The sequence below is a fragment of the Mobula hypostoma genome, chromosome 2, assembly GCF_963921235.1.
Source record: "Mobula hypostoma chromosome 2, sMobHyp1.1, whole genome shotgun sequence".
Taxonomy (NCBI): Eukaryota; Metazoa; Chordata; class Chondrichthyes; order Myliobatiformes; family Myliobatidae; genus Mobula; species Mobula hypostoma.
The window spans coordinates 69,960,338-69,983,959 of record NC_086098.1 but is presented as its reverse complement, the minus strand read 5'-3'; the positions used below and the strand labels follow the sequence as shown (position 1 = coordinate 69,983,959).

Below are 23,622 nucleotides of genomic sequence, written 5' to 3'. Positions count from 1 at the left end.
CGAGTGAGGTCTTTGATTATATTGGCTGCTTTACTGAGGCAATGACATGTATAGGTAAATTGGAGCAGAAACTCATTTCCATGATGTGCTGAGCTGTGTCCACAGTTCAGCAGTTTTTTGTGCTCACTTGCAAAGCAGTTGCTATATCAAGCCATTATATATCCAGACAGGATGCTTTGTAAGATGCATTGATAAGAATTGGTAAGGGTCGATGGAGGTATGCTAAGTATCTTTAGCTACCTGAGGAACTGGAGGTGCTGATGAGCTTCCTTGGCCATGCCGTCTATGTGGTTGGAATGGAACAGACTATTCCTAGCAACTTGACGCTCTCGTCCTCTGAACCTCAACACCTTTGACATAGTCAGGAGCATGTGCACCACCACCCTTCCTGAGTCAATGACCAGCTCCTTTGTTTTGCCTACACTGAGAGAAAGTATGTTATGGAGACCGTTGGAAGGATGCTGAGGAGTCTAAGATGCTGCCTGGACTAGACAAAATATGAGTGATAAGGAAATGTTGGGCCCACTTGGATCGCTTTCCCGAGAGCATCAGAGGCTAAGCGGAGACCTAATGGAGGTTTTCTTGAGAAACAGAGATAGGATAGGAAGTCAGTATCTTTTCCCTGAGTTGGAAATGTCAAACACCAATGAGCATGCTTTTAAAGTTAGAGGGAAGAAGTTTAAAGGTGACATGAAGCACAAGTTCTTTTACACAGAGTGGTTAGTGCCTGAAATGATTTAGCAGGGATAGTAGTAGATTCAAGCTATTTAAGAGGCCTTTCAGTTGACACACAAATGTAACGCTCAGGGCTGTCAGCTCGTTTTCATCTCGGGGAAACCCCGTCCGCCCGCCAAACCATGTCTCACGTTTGTGTAGTTGCTGTGTAATGCACCCTGGTACAAACTCACACATCAAAGATCAGACAGCACACACTGTACGATTTACAGATTACACTTTATAAATCTTACTGGAAGGGTGTAATTAATAGAGGTACAATATAAAAGGAAAGTAAAAGGCGCCAAACTTATCAGAGTTCAACCACTTCGTGCACAACCGTTGGAGCTCAATTAACAGGGTCTTCTTTCCACCAGTTGATCTCCTCCGACTTCTCGACAAGCCGCCTGGGACCACCCATGGTGGTCAAACAGAATGCATCCAGCACATCGTTCCTCTTCGGTTCTCCTCCCAAAAAGCCCACGCATTCAAACAGGTTCCCACACATTTACAGATAGAATAACATAGCTTCCATTGGTTAGTTCCTCCGTTATCTATAACTATAACCCAAACATTTCAGCTACAGAGAACATTATCTCATAGTTAACAAAGAAGCCATTTCATTATTACACTTCAGAGGAGCCATTTTATAATTAGCAGTTAACAGTTAACATTACAGTTAATATTACTGAGAACCCTACGCAAATATGAAGGGAATGGAGGGATATGGAAGATACACAGGAGGAAGACATTTAGTATAAATTGACATCAAGATCAGCACAGTTTCTGGACCAAAGAGCCTGTCCAGTGTTGTGCTGTTCTAAATATTTATAAAAACAAAAATGGGGATGAGGTAACACTCAAAACGCTGGAGTAAATCAACAAGACAGGCAACTCCTGTGCAGGGAAATAGACAGTCAATGTTTTGGGATAATGCCCTTCACCTGGACTGAAAGATAGCGGGCAGTTAGCCAGTATAATAGAGTAGAAGGAAGGTGTGGAGAAAGAGCTAGCTGGCTCTGAATCCAGGTGAGTGGGGGTGGGGGGTGATTAGCATATGGGGTAAAGGAGTGTAGGAATAATGCCAGAAGCTGGGAAGTGATAAATGGCTAAAAATAATGCAATCTGGTAGGAAAAGAAGTAAGAACATGGAATATAAGGAGGGGAGCCACTGAGAAGGGTGATGTCAGATGGAGGTGGTAGAGGAAAGGAAAGAGACATGATGGAAGCCAGGCAGTTCAGGAGGAGAGAGAATAGGGACAGAGGGGAAGAAGTTACTGAAAGTTGGCAAATTCAAAGTTAGTGCCACCAGGTTGTAGGCTACCCTGGAGGAATATGTGGTGCTGTTCCCATAGTTTGCATTTGGGATGAAGTAACTGTTTTGGAAAGTGACTTGCTGCAGAGTTATTTGATTTGAATGGCCAGTATTCCTGTTTGTACTATCACTGTAGGAATGTGGATCGATCATGTCAATCGCAAAGAGTAGTCTATTTGAGCTTCCATGCTAATTCATAATTCTCTGGTCTCTTTCATTTTGTTCATTATGAATTTTACATCAAGAACGTATTGCCTTGAATTTGTTCCCCAAGATTTCAGAATTCTTTTTATTTCTTTATGCCACTTTATTATAACCAATAAAATTTAAGATTAAATATAATTTCCAATGTAATATTTGTATCTTTTTATCTTTCTTTAATGACCAATAGTAAAAATCATTTGAAAGTTATTTCCTTTATGTTGCTGGTAGGTTATACAATCAGGCAGTATGAAATAGAGAAGTTTTGAATATTTCTAATTTTATAATCAGGACAATTAAATATGCAAGAATATATTTCAGACAAATGTCATACTCATAACTACAGTAAATTTTGTGGTGGAAGCAGCTTGAAATAACATTTGTCATGATGTGAGGTGAACAGCTTTTTAATGAACTATCAATTTTTCTAGAGGGGAAGTATCAGTTGAGGATAAATTTTCTGAAGACAAGCCAAGGCATCAGACAGTGTTTCATATAGCATGACAGCCAATAGGCAAATTGTTGCATATGCCTTTATCCACCAATGAGAAAAGGCTTTCTCTGAAATGACAATTCTGACTTTCCAATTTGGCTGTTTTCTCTCATTCCCGTATCTCTTGATGTTGAAGCCGTAGTCATCAACATTCCAAAACTTCGTAATCAGTGACAAAGCATGCCTCATAACTGTTGCCACAGTGTGGCAGATCCCGTAATTCAACTTTTGACCACCGTGGACACCCGCATGAAACAAATGCTGGGTTGATAATCCTTGCAAATCACGTCCTCTCCCAGGTGCAGGAGCAGGGCCAGGTCTATACCACTACATGACTAATTGTTGACTTAACAACACAGAAGGTAGGCAATGAACCATGACTGGAGAGAGAAATTGAATTTCCGTTGCAATCATGCTTCCCACTGAAGGATTTATTTCCTCTTATATGTCAGCAGAAATGTGCGATGGTGTACATACACAGTGAATGCTGAAATGAGCTAAATCTGTTGCCTCAGTTTATAGTCGCAAAATGCTTTTCATAATTTTTGATATTACCAGAAAAATCTGGTACAAGAAACTTGAAGTATTATGGGCTGCAATGTTTTCACCACAGGCTAATTTCACAAAATTATTTGCATATCTTGCACTAAAAATAATAGAAATGTTTTGAAGCAGTTACTTTATTGATCAGTGTTATTATTGTAAACTGAATTCTATCTGGACCATAGTGAATCAGCAGCTTGTATTATACACAGCTCCATTTTCTGATGATTTGTGAAATGGACTGTTGGTTTCCTATTTCTATTTTATGCTATCAGACAGTGTTATTTTCACCCCCAGAGGCAAACAGCCTCTTTCAAATTGAGATGCTAATTACAGCTTAAACAAGCAAAAAGAAACAAAACTTGTGATAAACTCCTATCTAAATGGGAAGTTAGAAAAATTAAGTTACTAAACATGATTTTCAAATTACAGATTCTTCCTACAAGCTCACGATTACATCCAAGAGAATGTGGAAAACAGAGTTAAGTTCAACAACTGAGGAAGCGATATAAATGAAACCACGCTCATACACCTAAAACCAAGCAATGTTTAATATAAATTTTAAAGCAAAATCGTTGCCATGTTTTGTATAGCTACAACGTAACTGAATTAATGCTAACAAAATATTAGTGACACAGAGTAATTGCGTCATGCAGCATGAAAACAGACCTTTCGGCCCAACTCATCTATGGTGACTGTTGCCCAGAAAGCTGTTCCCACCTGCTCTCATTTGGACCATTGCCCTCTAAATCTGTCCTATCCATGTACTTATCTAGTTGACCTTTAAATGTTGCTAATGTAGCTATGTTAATCATTATTTCTGGCAATTCATTCCAAATATGCAGCACCCTTTGCATGAAAAAGTTCTGATGTCTTTTTTAAATCTCCCATCTTTGATCCTAAATATACGCCCTCTCCCTACAGAAATGACAATGTACTTTCACCCTGTCTATGTTCTTCATGATCTATCAATTCACCTTCAATCCCCTACATTCCAGGGAATAAAGTCCTAGTTTACTCATCATCTCCTTGTAACTAAAGATCCCAAATCCAGGCGACAATCTGGTAAAAACTTTTCTGCACACTTTCAAGTTTAATTAAAAACCAGGGCAATAAAAACTGTACATAACATTCCAAGTACATCTTACTATGTCTTATTTAACTGCCGCATAAATTCCCATCTCCTGTACTCAGTGCCTTGACAGATGAAGGCCAGTTTGCCGGGTGCTTTCTCCAACATCCTATCTACCTTCACTGGTTTCAGCTGGTTTCAGAGGTCCCTTTGTTCCATAACACTGCCCAATGCCTACCATTCACTGTATACTGTAAGTGCTTTCCTGGATTGACCTCCCAAAATGCAATCCCTTTCACTAATCTGGAATGAAAGCAATTTGCTAATCCTCAGCCTACGTGCATAGCTGATCAAAATCCAACTTTAATTTCCCATAACCTTTGATTCTATCTGCAATCCTAACTTTTTTAAGATCATATACAAACTTATTAACCATGCATTGCGCATTAAAATCGTTGAGAGCTTTAAAATGGCCAGGAAAGAGTTTAAGAAAGGAGTTAGGGGAGCAAGAAGGGGAAATGAGAAGGCCCTGGCAAACTGGATTAAGGAAACCCCCAAGGACTTCTACATATAAAGAACAGGAGATAACCAGAGCAAAGTTAAGATTGATCATGGATGAAAGAGGAAATGTCTACTGACTGGAGTGGGAGGAGGTAAGGGAGGTCCTTAATGAATACTTTGCTTCAGTATTCCCCTGTGATAAGGACCTCATTGAATGTGAGGACAGTATGGAACAGTCTAGGATGGTCGTACCTATCGGCAAGAGGAAGTGCTGGAGCTTTTAAAAAAACATGAGAATAGATACAGTGCCTAGAAAACGTATGCATCCCGCTTGAAAATGTTCATGTTTTATTAATTTAAAACATTGAATCAATGTTTAATTTGGCTTTTTTGAAACTGATCAGCAGAAAAAGACTCCTTTGTGTCAAAATGAAAACAGATCTCTACAAAGTGATCTAAATTAATTACAAATATAAAGCGCAAAATAATTGATTGCATAAGTATTCACCCCCTTTAATATGACACAGCCATTTGGTTTTAGAAGTCACATAATTAGTTAAATGGAGATAGGTTTTTGGAGACCTGTGTGCAGTCAAGATATTTCAATTGATTGAAGTAAAAATACACAGGTCTTTACAAGGTCCAATTGCTGGTGACTCAGTATCCTGTCAAAAATGACACCATGAAGACAAAAGAACACTTCATGCAACTTGGTGAAAAGGTTATTGTAAAGCACAAGCCAGGAGATGGAAACAAGAAAATTTTCAAGTCACTGAATATCACTTGGAGTACTTTTAAGTTAATCATCAAGAAATGGAAAGAATATGACACAGCTGTAAATCTGCCTACAGCAGGCCATCTTCCAAAACTGAGTGTCCATGCAAGCAGGGGACTAGTGAGGGAGGCCACCAAGAGACCTATGACAACTCTAGAGGAGTTACAAGCGTCAGTAGCTGAGATGGGAGAGACTGCATATGCAACAACTGTTGCCCGGGTGCTTCACCATTCACAACTTTATGGGACAGTGGCAAAAAAAAACATTGTTGAAATAAACTCACATGAAATCTCAGCTAGAGTTTGTCAGAAGGCAGGTGGGAGACTCTGAAGTCAGCTGCAAGAAGGTTCTATGATCTAACAAAACCAAAATTGAGCTCTATGGTCATCAGAATAAACGCTATGTTTGGCTTAAGCCAAACACTGCACATCATCAGAAACACACCATCCCAACCATGAAGCATGATGATGGCTACAGCATGCTGTGGGGATGCTTCACTGCAGTAGGCCCTGGAAGGCTTATGAAGGTAGAGGGTAAAATGAATGTAGCAAAATATAGGGAAATCCTGGAGGAAAAATCTGATGCAGTCTGCAAGAGAACTGCGACTTGGGAGAAGATTTATTTTCTAGCAAGGCAATGACCCCAAGCATAAAGCCAAGGCTACACAGGAATGGCTTAAAACGGCAAAGTTAATGTCCTAGAGCTGCCGCCAAAGTGCAGATCGCAATCCAATTGAGAATTTGTTTTAGAACTTGAAAGGAGCTGTTCTCTCATGATCCCCATGCAATTTGACAGAGATTTTGTACAGAACAACGGGGAAAAAATTGCATTGTCCAGATGTGCAAAGCTGATAGAGACCTATCCACATAGACTCAAGGCTGTAATGGTTGCCAAAGGTGCATCTTCTAAATACTGACTTGAAGAGGGTGAATACTTAATGCAATCAATTATTTTGTGTTTTATACTTGTAATTAATTTAGATCACTTTGCAGAGATTTTTTTTTCACTTTGACACGAAACAGTCTTTTTCTGTCGATCAGTGTCAAAAAAGTCAAATTAAATCCACTGTGATTCAATATTGTAAAACAATATAACACGAAAACTTCTGGTGGGGGATCAGAGAGTTGAATAATTTTTATAGGCACTGTAAATCTCCTAGGCTAGATGGGATATCCTCCAAGTTACTATGGAAGCCAGTGAAGAGACTGCTGTGCCTATGGTGATGATCTTTGCCACAGGAGAAATACCAGTAGCTTTGAGGCTGGCAAATGCCATTCTTTGGTTCAAGAGAGATAATAGGGAAAATGCTGGAATTAGAGACCAGTACATCTTACCCTAGTGGTGAGCAAACTATTGAAGACAGGATTTATGAGCATTTGGAGAGGGATAATCAGCAAGGCTCTATGAGGGGTAGGTCGTACTTCATTGAATTGAATTCTTTGAGGTAATAACAAAACAGATCAATGAACGTAGAGTGGTGAATGTGGTGTAAGGTGTTCGATAAAGTTCCCTGTGGTAGACTCATTCAGAAAGTTAGGAGGTACTTTAGAGAAACTTGGCTGTGTGGATTTAGGATTGGCTTGCCTAGAGAAGGCGAAGGTGGTAGTAGATGGAGTATGTTTTGCCTCGAGGTCACTAACCAGTGGTGTTCTGCAGGGATCAGTTTTGGATTGCAGCTCTTTGTGAATTTTATAATTGACTTGGATGAAGAAGGGTGGGTTGGTATGTCTGAAGTTGACAGAAGATTGGTGGTATTGCGGATAGTGTAGAAAGTTGCCATACGTTTCAACAGGACATTGACTGGATATAGAGCTGGGCTGAGAAATGTCAGATGGATTTCAATCCAGAAAAATATTGAGTGCTGCACTTTGCAAGGTCAGATTTTAAGGCAAGACATGGGGTGAACTGTAGGATTCTTAGTAGTGTGGAAAAACAGAGCGATCTTGGGATCCACCTTCATAGATCCTTCAAAGTTGCCACACCAATTAATAGGATAGTTAAAAAAGCAACAATCAGTACCTTTTTCCAAAGGTGAAAATGCCAAATCAAGAGACAATAAGGTGATTTAAGAAATAAAGGGGTATGTCAGAAGACAGTTTTTTACACAGTGAGTGGTGAGTGTGCAGAATATGCTGCCAGGGCTGGTGATAGAGGCAGATACATTTGCTCAATTTAAGAATTCATTGATAGCGCGTGGATGAAAGAAGCATGGAGAGCTATGTGGGAGGGAAACATTAGATTGATCTCGGAGTAGATTCAAAGGTTGGCACAACATTGTGGGCTGAAATGCCTGTACACTTCTATGTTTTTATAGATTACAAACAATTAATATCCAAGCACCAACCCCTGCAGTACACAACTAGTTACAGGCCTCTCATCTAAGAAACAACCCTCAGCCATCACTGTGTGCTTCCTACCACTGAATCAATTCTGAATCCAATCCAATAACGTCCCCAGTATCCCTTCTAACTTTCCAGGATACCCTGCCATAAAGGACCTTGTTCTTCCTAAATTCCATAGAGACAACTTCCGCAGCCCTACTCTTATCTACCCTCTCGGCTACTTCCTCCAAGAGATTTGTCACACAACTTGCCATGCACAAAGCCATGCTGACTATTCACGATCAGACCCAGCCTTGTCAAATATGGTAGATCCTCTCCCACAAAATCCCTTTCTAATTTACAGAGCTACCAAACTGTAGATTTCTGATTTGATTTTGCTACCATTTAAACAATGTATTATATTAACCATTATACAGTGCTTTGGAACTTTACCCTTGGCCAGAGATGAACACAATATGACCATAACGCACAGGAGCAGAATTAGGCATTCAGTCCATTGGGTCTGCTCCACCATTCAATCATGGCTGATTTATTATTCTTCTCAGCTTCATGCTCCTCCCACAACCTTTGATACCCATCAACGTCCACTTTATATATAATTCCAATGACTTGGCTTCCACAGTGGCGCGTGGCAAGAAATATCACTAATTCACCACTCTCTGGCTATAGAAATTCCTCCTCATCTCTGTTCTAAATGGACATTCTTCTGTACTGAGACTGTGCCCTCTGGCTCTAAACTCCATCATTACAGGAAATGCCCTTTCTACATCCACTCTATCTAGGCCTTTCAATATTAGGGCCCCAGACAGTCCTTCCAGGTGAGGCGACACTTCACCTGTGAGTTGGCTGGGGTGATATACTGTGTCCGGTGATCCCGATGTGGCCTTCTATATATTGGCGAGACCCGACGCAGACTGGGAGATCGTTTCGCTGAACACCTATGCTCTGTCGGCCAGAAAAAGCAGGATCTCCCAGTGGCCACACATTTTAATTCCACATCCCATTCCCATTCTGATATCAAAGTTGCTGGTGAATGCAACAGGCCAGGCAGCATCTCTAGGAAGAGGTACAGTCGATGTTTCAGACCGAGACCCTTCGTCAGGACTCTGCCTGGCCTGCTGCATTCACCAGCAACTTTGATGTGTGTTGCTTGAATTTCCAGCATCTGCAGAATTCCTGTTGTTTGCCCATTCTGATATGTCTGTCCACGGCCTCCTCTACTGTAAAGATGAAGCCACACTCAGGCTGGAGGAACAACACGTTATATTCCGTTTGGGTAGCCTCCAACCTGATGGCATGAACATTGACTTCTCAAACTTTCGCTAATGCCCCACCTCCCCCTCATACCCCATCTGTTATTTATTTATATACACGCATTCTTTCTCTCTCCCTCCTTTTTCTCCCTCTGTCCCTCTCACTATATCCTTTGCCCATCCTCTGGGTCCCCCCCCCCCCACCATTTTTCTTTCTCCCTGGACCTCCTGTCCCATGATCCTCTCATATCCCTTTTGCCAATCAACTGTCCAGCTCTTGACTCCATCTCTCCCCCTCCTGTCTTCTCCTATCATTTTGGATCTCTCCTCCCCCTCCCACTTTCAAATCTCTTACTAGCTCTTCTTTCAGTTAGTCCTGCTGAAGGGTCTCGGTCCGAAACATCAACTGTACCTCTTCCTAGAGATGCTGCCTGGCCTGCTGTGTTCATCAGCAACTTTGATGTGTGTTCCTTTCAATATTTGATAGGCTTCAATAAGAACCCCCCCCCCCCCATTCTTATAAACTCCAGTGAGTACAGGCGCAGAGCCATCAAATGCTCCTTATATATTAACGCTTTCATTCACAAAATCACTCTCATGAATCTCCTTGGGACCCTCTCAAATGTCAACATACCTTTCTTAGATAAGGAATGTAAAATTCAGGAGGAGGAGAAGATGGCAGTGCGATGCAGCGCGCGTGGGCTCTCCGGTCATGAATATCTGTAATCTGTCATATAAGAGGCTGTGCAAAATTCTGATTTGATGGAGGCAGACGTGAGAGCACAAAGGAACATCTGGTGAAACTTCTGAAATGCCTGATTCACTGCCGCTGCTACTGTGTGATCCAGAATCTCCGGAGGGGAAGGCCCCGAATCCTTGGCTTTGCCTGTTGCTTGGCGGCCGGGGCCAGGGTCGAAGCGCTCGGCAGAGATGGTGTTCAGTGTCGGAGGGCTGGTCGGAGGCTCGAAGTTTTCAGATGGACTCAAGAGTCGGACTGTGGTAGGGTGCTTCCAGGATGCTGCATCGGCAAGTTTGCGGCGCTGGAAGCTCATGGCAGGGGGAGTTTCTTCCTTCTACCGTCTGCGTGAGGTGATGGGGCTATCGGGACTTTGAGACTTTTTTTTTACCATGCCCATGGTCTGTTCTTATCAAATTACTGTATTGCTTTGCACTGTTGTAACTATATGTTATAATTATGTGGTTTTTGTCAGTTTTCCTCTTGGTCTGTCTTGTGTTTCTATGATATCATACCGGAGGAACATTGTATCATTTTTTAATGCATGCATTTCTAAATGACTGAGTGTCCTCATAATCTAATCTAATCTAATCTAAATTGCTCACAATACTCGAAGTGCAATTTGACCATGGATTATAAAGCATTACATCCTGGCTTTTATATTCTGGTACTCCTTCACCTTCTTTACCACTGACTCAACCTGCAAGCTAACCTTTAGGGAATCATGCATGGGGACTTCCAAGTCCATTTGTACCTTTGATTTCTGAATTTTCTCCCTGTTTATAAAACAGTCTATGCCTGTATTCCTTCTACCAATGTGCATAGCCATACACTTCCCGACACTACATTCTGTCTACCACTTCTTTGCCCATTGTCCTAATCTGTCTCCTACTGCAAACACTCTACTTCCTCAACACTACCTGTCTCTCCACCCATCTTTGTATCATCTGCAAACTTGGTCACAAAGCCATCAATTCCATCAACAGAATCATTGATAAATAACGTGAAAAAAAGCAACCCCAACATCAATGCCTGTGGAACACAATGAGTCAAATGCAGCCAACCAGAAAAGGCCCTCGTTATTCACATTCTTTTCCTCCTACCAGTCAGTCAATCTTCTAGCCATCTTTCATGTAATACCATGGGCTCTTATCTTGTTTAGCAGCCTCATGTACGGCATCCTGTCAAAAGCCTTCTGAAAATCCAAGTAAACATCTTCCACCAACTTTCATTTGCCTGTCCTTCCTGTAATCTCCTCAAAGAATTCCAAGAGATTTGTCAGACAAGATTTTCCCTCACTAAAACCATGCTGATCATATATCACCTCTTTGAAAGGATTTGATTTCATTTTTTACTAACAGAGCAACCTCATATCCTTTGCTTCCACATTCAAATGTGCATCCATGGGTGCTTAGCTCCCAACTATGATTAAAAAAAAAAGCAAAACTGAAGCTTTAGTTTCCCACAAGATTTGAGAATTGGTCGGGTTCTGGGGATTGATCCACCTTAATACATTTAATGGCCTTCAGTTCCACTGTACTGCTAATTCTGATGTGGTTCAGGAAAACACAACTCATTCCCCCCATTTCGTTAACTTCCATCTTTTTTCCACAGCCAAAACTGAAGAGAAGTGTTCATTTAAAAGTCTCATCCATTTCCTTTGATGACACACACAGACAGCAGTGCTGATCTTTAAAGGAACCTATTCTCTTCCTGTTCACTCTTTTATTCTTAATATAACCATAGAATCTCTTGGGATTTTACCTCACTTTGCCTGCCAAATGCTTCTTATTTTTGCTCTTTTTGCCCTTCTAACTTCTCTCTTAAGTGTACTCCTACATTTCTTGTCATCAAGTGATTCACGAGTTCCCATTTCTTCATGTACAGTGTGTGCTTCCCTCATTTTGTGAAGCAGTGTCTCAATATGTCTTATCAGATAAAGTTCCTGAGAACTACCAGCCTTGCCCTTCACCCTGACAGGACTATGCAAACCCTGAACTCTTAACATTGTACTTTTAAAGGCTTCCTGCTAAGCAGAAACTCCTTTCACTGCACGCGTGTCACCCTATAACCCACTGCAAGATCCTACCTAATGGCTCCAAAATTTGCTCTCTCCAAGTTCAGAATTTTAACTTGTGAGTTAATTATACAACTTCAGTCTGCTGTTTATCAATTACAGCTTTGCATTCTATACCACATTCCCCTCAGTATTCATCAGCAAGCTTCTAAATCTGGGCAACTGTCAATTTGATCCTCAACTTCTTCACCAGAAGGCTACAATCTGCACAGATTGGTAATAACATATAGAATAGAATAGAATAGTACAGCACAGTACAGGCCCTTCAGCCCACAATGTTGTGCCGACCCTCAAATCCTGCCACCCGTATAAGCCCCCACCTTAAATTCCTGCATATACCTGTCTAGTAGTCTCTTAAACTTCACTAGTATATCTGCCTCCACCACTGACCCAGGCAGTGCATTCCACGCACCAACCAATCTCTGAGTAAAAAACCTTCCTCTAATATCCCCCTTGAACTTCCCACCCCTTACCTTAAAGCCATGTCCTCTTGTAGTGAGAGTGATGCCCTGGGGAAGAGGCGCTGGCTGTCCACTCTATCTATTCCTCTTATTATTTTGTACACCTCTAACATGTCTCCTCTCATCCTCCTCCTCTCCAAAGAGTAAAGCCCTAGCTCCCTTAATTTCTGATCATAATGCATACTCTCTAAACCAGGCAGCATTCTGGTAAATCTCCTCTGTACCCTTTCCAATGCTTCTAGATCCTTCCTATAGTGAGGTAACCAGAACTGGACACAGTACTCCAAGTGTGGCCTAACCAGAGTTCTATAGAGCTACATCAATACATCGTGACTTTTAAAATCTATCCCTCGACTTATGAAAGCTAACACCCCATAAGCTTTCTTAACTCCACCTGTGAGGCAACTTTCAGGGATCTGTGGACATGTACCCCCAGATCCCTCTGCTCCTCCACACTACCAAGTATTCTGCCATTTACTTTGTACTCTGCCTTGGAGTTTGTCCTTCCAAAGTGTACCACCTCACACCTCTCTGGGTTGAACTCCATCTGCCACTTGTCAGCCCACTTCTGCATCCTATCAATGTCTCTCTGCAATCTTTGACAATCCTTTACACTATCTACAACACCACCAACCTTTGTGTCGTCTGCAAACTTGCCAACCCACACTTCTACCCCCACATCCAGGTCATTAATAAAAATCACGAAAAGTAGAGGTCCCAGAACAGATCCTTGTGGGACACCACGAGTCACAATCCTCCAATCTGAATGTACTCCCTCCACCACAACCCTCTGCCTTCTGCAGGCAAACCAATTCTGAATCCACCTGGCCAAACTTCCCTGGATCCCATGCCTTCTGACTTTCTGAATAAGGCTACCATGTGGAACCTTGTCAAATGCCTTACTAAAATCCATGTAGATCACATCCACTGCATTACCCTTGTCTATATGACTGGTCACCTCCTCAAGGAACTCTATCAGGTTTGTTAGACACGATCTGCCCTTCACAAATCCATGCTGACTGTCCCTGATCAGACCATGATTCTCTAAATGCCCAGAGGTCCTATCTCTAAGAATTTTTTCCAACAACTTTCCCACCAAGACGTAAGGCTCACTGGTCTATAATTGCCCAGACTATCCCTACTACCTTTTTTGAACATGGGGACAACATTCACCTCCCTCCAGTCCTCCAGTACCATTCCAGTGGACAATAAGAATAACATGTCCCGCTCGCTGATAAGCACAGATGTACCTCAAGGAAATGTTTTTAGCCCGCTGCCTCGTTTCTCTGCACTCATGCTTGTATGGCTAAGTAGAGCTCAAGTGGCATCTATAAACTTGCAGGTGTGATCAATAGTATTGGTAAAAACTCAGGTGGATATAAGGAGGTATACTGGAATGAGAATCATTTGTTGGTTGAGTGATGTTGCAATAATAACTTTGCAGTCAACATCAACAAGACCAAAGCATTGATTGGGGACTTCAGAACTGTGGAAATCAGTGCACCAGTCCTCATTAAATGGTCAGTGGTGGAAAGGGTGAGCAGCTTTAAGTTCCTTTACATTAACATGTATCCTGGGCCCAACACGTTAATGTATTCATGAAGAAGGCACACAAGCAGCTCTAGCTTATTAAGTGTTTGGGAAGATTCGATTTGTCATCAAAGAGTTCTATTAATTTCTATGGATGTATAGTAAGAGCTTTTTGACTGGTTGTATCACTACTTGATATGGAGGCTGCAGTGCATAGGATCATAAAGGGCTGCTGACTCAGCCAGCTGCATTGGATAACCTTCCGCACCACTGAGGACATCCCCAAAAGATGGTGGCTTAAGAAGGAGGCATACAGACGTCATTAAGGATCTTCACCACCTGGGACATGCTCTCCTCTCACTACTGCCTTCAGGGAGGAGAACAAGAGCCTGAAGGCTTATACTCAATGAGTCAGAAATAGCTTCTTCCCCTCTGCTATCAGATTTCTGAATGTCTGTGAACACTGCTTTTTTTGCACTATTTATCTATTTTGTAATTTATAGTAATTTTATCTCTTTGCTCTAGACTGCTGCCACAAGACAACAAATTTCACATCATAGAAAATAGTGAAGACAAACTCTGATTCTGAATTTTGATTTGGATATTGATATAGAAAGCTTTCTTGCCCCTTCTCTCATTTTCCATTCTTCATTCTGGCTCCCTTCTTACAACTTCTCTTCTCCTCACCTGCCTACCTATCACTTCCCTCTGATGTCCCTCCTCCTTCCCTTTCTTCCATGGTCCACTCTCCTCTCCTATCAGATTCCTTCTTCTTCAGCACTTTCCCTTTTCCACCTGTCACTTCCTGGTTTCTCACTTCATCCTGCACCACCCAACCACCAACCTTTCCCCTAACCTGGTTTCACCTATCACCTGCCAGCCTGTACTCCTCCTCCTCCCCCTACATTTTTATTCTGATTGCTTTCATCTTCCCTCCCAGTCCTGATGAAGGGTCTCATCCCGAAATGTTGACTTTTTTTATTGCTTTTAATCTATGCTGCCTGACCTGCTGAGTTCTTCCAGCACTTGCTATATGTCATTCAAGTTTTGTTGGATGCTTTCTTGCACACAATAACCAAAATCTTTCTGAATATCTCTGATGTGCTTGGTATGAATATTGTGACTTGTCAGGTTATGCTGCAGTCATGCGTGTATATCCTTCAGGTAAACATTGGAATTAGTAAGGTTAACATTATTTACTATCAAATATTGCTTTTCTTTTGGCCAGATTGAAATTTTCTCTAAGTTTTGTCATTGTTTGCAATGACATTTTGGGATAAATAGCTCTTAACTCAAAGTTACAGTGTCAGTTGTCAGTACATTACTGGGCAGGTTTGGTCTTTCTGCTGCAAATACTAGATAGAGATCTTGGCCACCTAATCAATTACCAAGATATCAGTTGATTAGCTTCTTTGATCTGCAAGAGGAATTGAGCAGAGAATGTATCAAAAAAAGAAATGCATAGATTGTCCTCCTGTACAGAAAGATACAGTGTGTTGGGAGGTAACATTAGCCTAAAATTTCAATGTGGATTGACTTGATTGCTACACTAGAAGCTGCATGCTTTATATAATGAAATTAGTCTCTCATTACAGAGAATGTTAACATACTTCCAAAATTACTGAATTGAATTCCAAATAATAATGCCTATAAATTGGATAATTTAGAACTTTTTTTTTCTGCTTGCTTGAAAATTGATATAACCCAGAATATACTGCCTTTCTATGACAACATACAGTGGAATCTTACCAGCTGGGCACTTCCTTGCAACCTGAATGAAGGATAATTTTCGCATATGCAAGTTGTTCTGACCAGGTGGTGTTTAAATATCCAGACTATGGTTCAGTTACTGGTTCAGCAAGCAGCTAAAAGAGAGAGTTGACTGTTGTCACAGCAAAAATAATTCAGCGGTTCCCAGGGAAGTATAAGGGACAGAGATCTGTTACATACAGCATGATTTCTACAGTGATAAAATGCTTTGAGAGGTTGGTCATGACTAGACTGAACTCCTGCCTCAGCAAGGACCTGGACCCATTGCAATTTGCCTATCGCCACAATAGGTCAATGTTAGGATGCTGTTCATCGACTATAGCTTAGCATATAAGACCATCATTTCCACAATCCTGACTGGTAAGTTACAGAACCTGGGCCTGTACCTCCCTCTGCAACTGGATCCGGAAGACCACAATCTGTGCAGGTTGGTGATAACATATCCTCTTTGCTGACGATCAACACTGGTGCACCTCAGGGGTGTGTGCTTAGCCCACTGCTCTACTCTCTATATACCCATGACTGTGTGGCTAGACATAGCTCAAATTCCATCTATAAAATTACTGATGATACAACCATTGTTGGTAGAATCTTAGTTGGAGACAAGAGGGCGTACAGGAGTGAGGTATGCCGACCATTGGAGTGGCATCGCAGCAACAACCTTGTGCTCAAGATCAGTAAGACGAACAAGCTGATTGTGGAATTCAGGAAGGGCAGGAGGAAAGAACACATACCAATCCTCATAGAGGGATCAGAAGTGGAAAGAGTGAGCAGTTTCAAGTTCCTGGGTGTCAAGATCTCTGAGGACCTAACCTGGTCCCAACATATCAATGCAGCTATAAAGAAGGCAAGACAGCGACTGTACTTCATTAGGAGTTTGAAGTGATTTGGTATGCTAATGAAAACACTCAAGAACTCTACAGATGTACTGTAGAGAGCATTCTGACAGGCTGCATCACTGTCTGGTATGGCGGTGGGGGGGGTCGGGGGTACTACTGCACAGGACCGATAGAAGCTGCAGAGGATCATAAAATTAGTCGGCTCCATCTTGGGTACTAGCCTACAAAGTACCCAGGACATCTTCAAGGAGCAGTGCCTCAGAAAGGCAATGTCCATTATTAAGGACCCCCAGCACCCTGGGCATGCCCTTGAAGGCACACGCTCAGCCATTCAGGAACAGCTTCTTTCCCTCTGCCATCCAATTCCTAAATGGACATTGAACCTGTGAACACTACCTCACTTTTTCAATATATATTATTTCTATTTTTGCACAATTTTTAATCTCCAATATACATATACTGTAATTGTCTTATTTTTTCTTCTATATTATGTATTGCATTGAACTGCTGCTGCTAAGTTAGCAAATTTCACGACACATGTTGGTGATGATAAACCTGATTCTGATTCTGATTTCAACACCGCTGCGCTGCTTAAATATTTCCTAGGGCTTTCCTTTTATTCAAAGTGAATGTGCACCTGTTTGCAGACCTAGTGTTAGCAATAAAATTAGTGTGTGTGTGTGTGTGTGTGTGTGTTACATGTGTCACAAAATCCTATGGCATTACAGGAAAGGTACAGGTGTGGATAGTGGAATGGCTGACAGGCAGAAGGCAGTGAATGAGAACCTTTTCTGCTTGGCTGACAGCGACTAGTGGTGTTCCTCAGGGGTCAGTTTTGGGACTGCTACTTTTCACACTGTTTGGTAATGATTTGGATAATGGAATTGATGGCTTTGTGGCAAAGTTTGCAGATGATGTGAAGATCGGTGGAGGAGTAGGTAGTGCTGAGGAAGCAATGTGATTGCAGCAAGACTTAGACAAATTGGAAGAATGGGGAAAAAGTGGCAGATGGAATGCAGCGTTAGGAAATGTATGATAATGCATTTTGGTAAAAGGAACAAAAGTGCAACCTATTATGTAAATGGGGAGAAAATTCAAACATCAGAGGTGCAGAGGGACTTAGGAGTCCTCATGCAAGACTCCCAGAAGGTTAATTTGCAGTTTGAGTCTGTGGCAAAGAAGGCAAATGCAATGATTTCATTTATTTCAGGGGGAATAGAATATAAAACCAAGGAGATCATGTTGAGCCTTGATAAGACACTAGTCAAGCTGCACTTAGAAGATTGTCAACAGTGTTGGGCCCCATATCTCAGAAAAGATGTATTATCATTGCAGAGAGTCCAGAGCGGGTTCACAAGGATGGTTTGTGGAATGAAGGGTTAACATCTGAGGAGCATTTGGTAGCTTTGGGCCTGTAGTCACTGGAAATCAGAAGAATGCAGGGGGATCTCATTGAAGCCTACCAAATGTTGAAAGAACTAGATATTTTAAATATAGAAAGGTCACTTTCACAGACTGAAATTTTTACAATGGGAGTACAATACATTCCAAGTGTCAGAACCCCTTTGATTATTAAATACCTGTGACTGGTCACTGGAGTTTTGAACACAAAAGGCTGGAGGCTGAAAGTATAACATTCTTGTTAATTTTTTTCCTTACGTAATTAACTTTGTTATTATATTGCAGTTTCTAGTTATTTAAATTACAACCTCTTAAATTTGGAAAAATATGATTTCAAATGTATTATTATTGTAGATAAAATATGTACAAATGATGTTTAAGATTACTCTGAGTAGCAATTAAATTTTAAATAGTTATTCCATGTTAATATTCAATGATATCATGACTAACACGATCACATAATATGTTCTACTATATAAAAAAATGAAATATTTTCTTTTCCAATGAAGTGAACTACATTTAATTATTTAGAGATACCACATTCATAGGCTCCTCCTGCCATTTGAGCCACGCCACCCAGCAACCCCCGATTTAACACTAGCTTAATCACAGGTCAATTTACAATGATCAACCTACCTACTAACCGGAGTGTGGAGGGAACTTGAGCACCTGGAGAAGGCCCACACCTTATGTCGAGAGGGCATACAAAGCTCCTTACAGAGGACGCTGGGAGTAAACTCTGAACTCTGATGCTCCAAGCTGTTATAGTATTGTGCTGACCACTGCAGTACAGTGACACCTCTATCTTTATTTAACTGCCCTCTGGCTTCACTGTCATTGCTTAATAATAAAAAGAATGGTATGGGTAATATCAATACAAGGAGCCATTAGGATCTGAAATGGTCAATTTTGATTAGAACCATGGAAATTATTCCACTGGAAATAGAAAGCAATTGAACATTACATTAATAAAGAAACCAGTCTGCCCTTTTTAATGTAACTTATTTTCCATGACCTACCAACATTCTTCCTTAAAAATGGATGGAAATTAGATTCCTAATTTTTGTAAGTATATACAGTGAAATTTATCAGCCACCACATCCCTTTTCACTGCCGATAACCCGAGTGAAGTTGAACCTCAGTCTATTTCCATGGATTAATGGGTGAAGCTGTTAGTTGACATTATGCAGGGAGGTCCAATGCTAGTGACCCCAGACTTAATCATTGGATTCTACTGAATATGTTGATCTTAACTGATATGATCAAGACACCCAGGAAAGTAAATGGGTGAGAAAGTTCAGTTCTAGTATCAGCGTCGAATCATAATGTAACAATCCCCCAGTACTAAACGAATTCTGTGTGACTGTAGACTTAAAGTGAGGGAAACAAATTCAGATTGCTTACCTATACTGAATTATGAATAGTGGATTACTGAGACCAGTCAACATTTGTGCCAGTACCCAAGCTAGACCATGTATTCAGGGGTCAGCAGAAAAAGCTAGGATAAAAAGTTATGGAACGTGAATCAAAAACATAGGAATGAACATGTCTATACATGATTTATTAGTGAAACTATGGATTGATTGTGAAATAAGTGATATTTTACAGAAAAAAATTATCTTGTTTTGCAGACTAAGACTGGTATCACACGTCTTTTTGATGAAGAATCTGAGAATGCCTATGATGTCCGACTAAGGCTTTCAAAAGATGTTATAACAATTCAAAAGCAAGATGTTGTTTGTGTCAATGGAAGTGATTCTGATTCAAATGTAAGTACCCTTTTTTCAAAATAAAATGCAATCCATTAATATATTTGCTTAAATGGCCCTAATATAGCAAATTAGGTGGTCTGATTTCATTGGTATCAGCCTTTTCCTTCTATGATCAAGTTTTAAATTCAGCATTTAATGAAGCTGGATCAGCCTGCTGCCTGCATATAAAATTAACTGAGTGCTAGGAGCTATAGAATAATCTCAAACTTCACTGATTCTACACAGGGGTGCGTGAATTTTGTAAATATTGTGTGCTCAGATAATTATGTAATTATTTCCTCAGAATGCTAGCTAATAAAGCAGAGATTTGGGAGACAATCAAATGACGACAGAACAAAAAAAAATGCTGGAAGAACTCGATTGGTCAGGCAACATCTGTGGAGCCATTCCATGTTGAGACTGCATCAGGACATCTGACCAGAACTATCAAAATCTGATGCAGGGTCTCAACCTGAAACATCAATGATTTCTTTGTCTCCACAGATGCAGCTTGACCTGTTGAGTTCTTCCAGAATTTGTTATTTACTCCAGATTCAAGCAGCTGCAGTTTCTTGAGTCTCCAAATGAAGGAAGACTTAGACCTAATACATATTTTTTTTAAAAAGTTAACATTTTTAAATTCCTGCATCCTTCCTAATGATTGACATGGGAATTCTAGAGTCATTTCTCAGCAGTACCGTATACTTCCTTGAAGTAAAGGATAAGGATGAGGTTGCCAGCAGCTCTGAAGGCGAAGATGGTTGAGAAACATCACTAGTCGTTCCATGTTAATCACTTGTGAAACAAGGAAGTGAGATCTGGTCATGTGATCTTTCCTGTCTGCTGATGATTGATGAGTGATATGGCTGACACCACCTGGTCATTCTCACTTGAGAGAGCACAGCAGATTTGCTAAGTGCTAACTGGCATTGCCATAACTGCAAGGCTGGTAGTGCAAAGATGTTGCTTCTCATGCTTTAAAATGCATGCACTGTGCACCATTATTTTTTGCATTTTTAAAAGTCATAATAGATTTATGAACTGAGATTGAGGTAATGGATCCACTTTACTTCAATGAGGGCAGTTAGGGCCATAAATCTAATTGCAATATATGGAATGAAAACAAGGTATCTTAAAATGAAAGACAATTTTAAAAGATGAATTATCCTGTGAAAACTAATTGAACTCAATCAGTCATCAGCTTATCATATTAGGGATAGTTATACACTGTTCATTACTTGTACCAAATTTATAAGCATGGTTATAAAGAGAATATTACAACTTCACAACAAATGGTGAGACATGAAGCTCAACGTACAAGGAGCATGTTTAAAACAAGTACCTCATATTTCTCAAAGGCCTCTTGGAAGAGCAACAAATGCTTACTCTGATAACTGCCGCCATTTCAATACAAAAATGATAAAATGCTTGACTCATAACTATATAATCACCTGGAACAGACACACAACAAACAGGCCAACTTTTGTCATGACTCAGTTTGATTATTTGAGGCTCTAACATACCAAAGGAAAGCAAAGGCTGAGAGTTGCTGATTTTTATCTCCTGCTATACCAGGTTACTTTTAGGAGTAGTTTTGAATCTAAAACTATTTGGTTGAAGTGCTGTGGAAAGTTGCGGAGAAATATAAGAACATTTTTTGTGAAGCTTTGAAGTTGTGTAGTGTTACTAATGATCAGAACTGGGATTATGAGTAAAGGTTAAAGTTGGTTCCTTTCCAATCAGAATGTGGAAGGGGAAAAGAGGAGATTTGGGCATTGTTTCAGTTGTTTAATCATGACTGCTTTGTGTATAAAGCCTAGTCAGGTTCAAGCACTGTTGGTTGTTTTTAAACAAATGTTTGTTAGTGACCTTTTCCTGCCATGGAATTTGAAAGCTGGACCTAAGAAAAATGTACTGATAGCATATCTGAGTTTTGACTCAGTGAACAATTGGAAGTGCCTGTGAGGAGAATGAAATGTCTCCAAAACATGGTATTTGTTATTTTAATTGATCTTTTCTAAGACTGCTTCCACTCTTTGTTAAATGTCAACAAATATTTCAGTAAAGAAGCAAAACAATGTTTCTGTTGGTATTGATTGTTTAGCTAAAATTACCTGTCAGAATTTTGAAAAATATGTTTTATTTTAACTGTAAATTCAAAGTATTTTGAAGCGACAGAAAAGCTGAAATAATCACAGGCAAACTGTTGGCAAAATGAGCTTTGTGTCTATGAAACCAATGTTATTTTTAATATCATTAATTTGTAATTGGTAGATTTTTTTGACTTTAAAGAATCTTCTCAATAAGTCTAGTTTGTTTTGTTTTGGAGAACAGTTGACATCTCTATATGTGATGGTATGGGCTTTGCTGCCAGTGAAGTGCTGACCTTAAGCAAAGATCATAAGCCTTCTCGGAGACAGATAGCCCCAGGTACTCTCACTAAATGGAGGCTATACTGTAGCCACCTGCACTTCAAAGCTAGATCAATTCCCTGTTTTTCCTTCCGCGGAGAATTTATCTGCTAATAACCACTATTTGAGCAGTGCCTCCCTTTCCCCATCAAGGACATGATACTTCTAGCTAACAAAGCGTTTTAAGCACAGTTCATGCAGTTTTAGTGATATACATTTAAATTTAGATAAAATTCCTAAAACACGTGTAAACCTCAGAGGAATTACATCTTATAAAATATTTCATAATACAAATGATTTCTAAAAAAAAAGAACTTCAAAACACAGGTACAATTCCTAGGAACTAAAAAGACATAGCAGCAAATTGCAGCAGAATGAGTTGTCTGTTACAGAAATTGAAACCAGAGGAATGGATTCTAGAAAACCCATCTTTCTGTCATTCTTCTTGGCATTATTTGAACATTCCTCACAGGTCTGACAGCTCTCTAACATTTATACTGTTTTTGCTACTTGGTGACTTCACAGACATGTAATAGTTTTCAGTTTCAGTAATTGGTCAGGTCAGGTAAATGCACTACTGAATTAGCTGAAGTGGACCCCATTGTTTTCTTTTGATTAAATAATGGGCCAACAAGAGCACTATTGTTCACTAATTTAAGACAAGAGTCTGAGCAAGGAATATTGGTTGGAAGTTGAACTTACTCAGAAACAACAATTTGAAATGCATGACTTGACTTTATTACTTGCATCCTTCACATACATGAGAAGTAAAAATCTTTATATTACGTCTCTGTCTAAATGTATAATGTACAATTTATAGTAATTTGTAAATAAATAGTATGTACAACAGGACAGTCAATATAGCAAAGAAATACAATTGTATCAGCAAGAATTAATCAGTCTGGTAGCTGGTGGAAGAAGCTGTCCCGGAGCCTGTTGGTCCTGGCTTTTATGCTACGGTACTGTTTCCTGGATGGGAGCAGCTGGAACAGTTTGTGGTTGGGGTGATTCTGGTCCTCAATGATCTTCCGGGCCCTCTTTACACACCGTCTCTGAAAATGTCCTGAATAGTGGGAAGTTCACATTTACAAATAAGCTGGGCCGTCTGCACCACTCTCTGCAGAGTCCTGCGATTGAGGGACATACAGTTCCCATACCAAGTAGTGATGCAGCCAGTTAAGATGCTCTCAATTGTGCCCCTATAGAAAGTCCTTAGGAATTGGATACCCATACCAAACTTCTTCAACCGCCTGAAGTGAAAGAGGTGCTGTTGTGCTTTTTTCACCACACAGCCAATATGTACAGACCAGATGAGTGAACACTGGAATAGTCAAAACTATGTCAGAAATCTGAGCTTGGCATAAAGGTCCCCCCCCCCCCCACCCTGGAAAGTGAGTATCCATCATATCCCCCTTGTGCTAGCCCAGTTTCTGCTTA

General features: G+C 40.5%; 1 protein-coding gene across 1 annotated transcript in view; it reads left to right on the top strand.

Annotated features, from left to right (window-relative positions):
* The window catches only part of sntg2 (syntrophin, gamma 2), a 357,770-nt gene that overhangs the window by 64,057 nt on the left and 270,091 nt on the right, over positions 1-23,622 (top strand). The window contains exon 3 of the mRNA XM_063068605.1: positions 19,655-19,792. Within this exon, the coding sequence (XP_062924675.1) occupies positions 19,655-19,792 (138 nt within the window). The remainder of the gene's footprint in view (positions 1-19,654; positions 19,793-23,622) is intronic.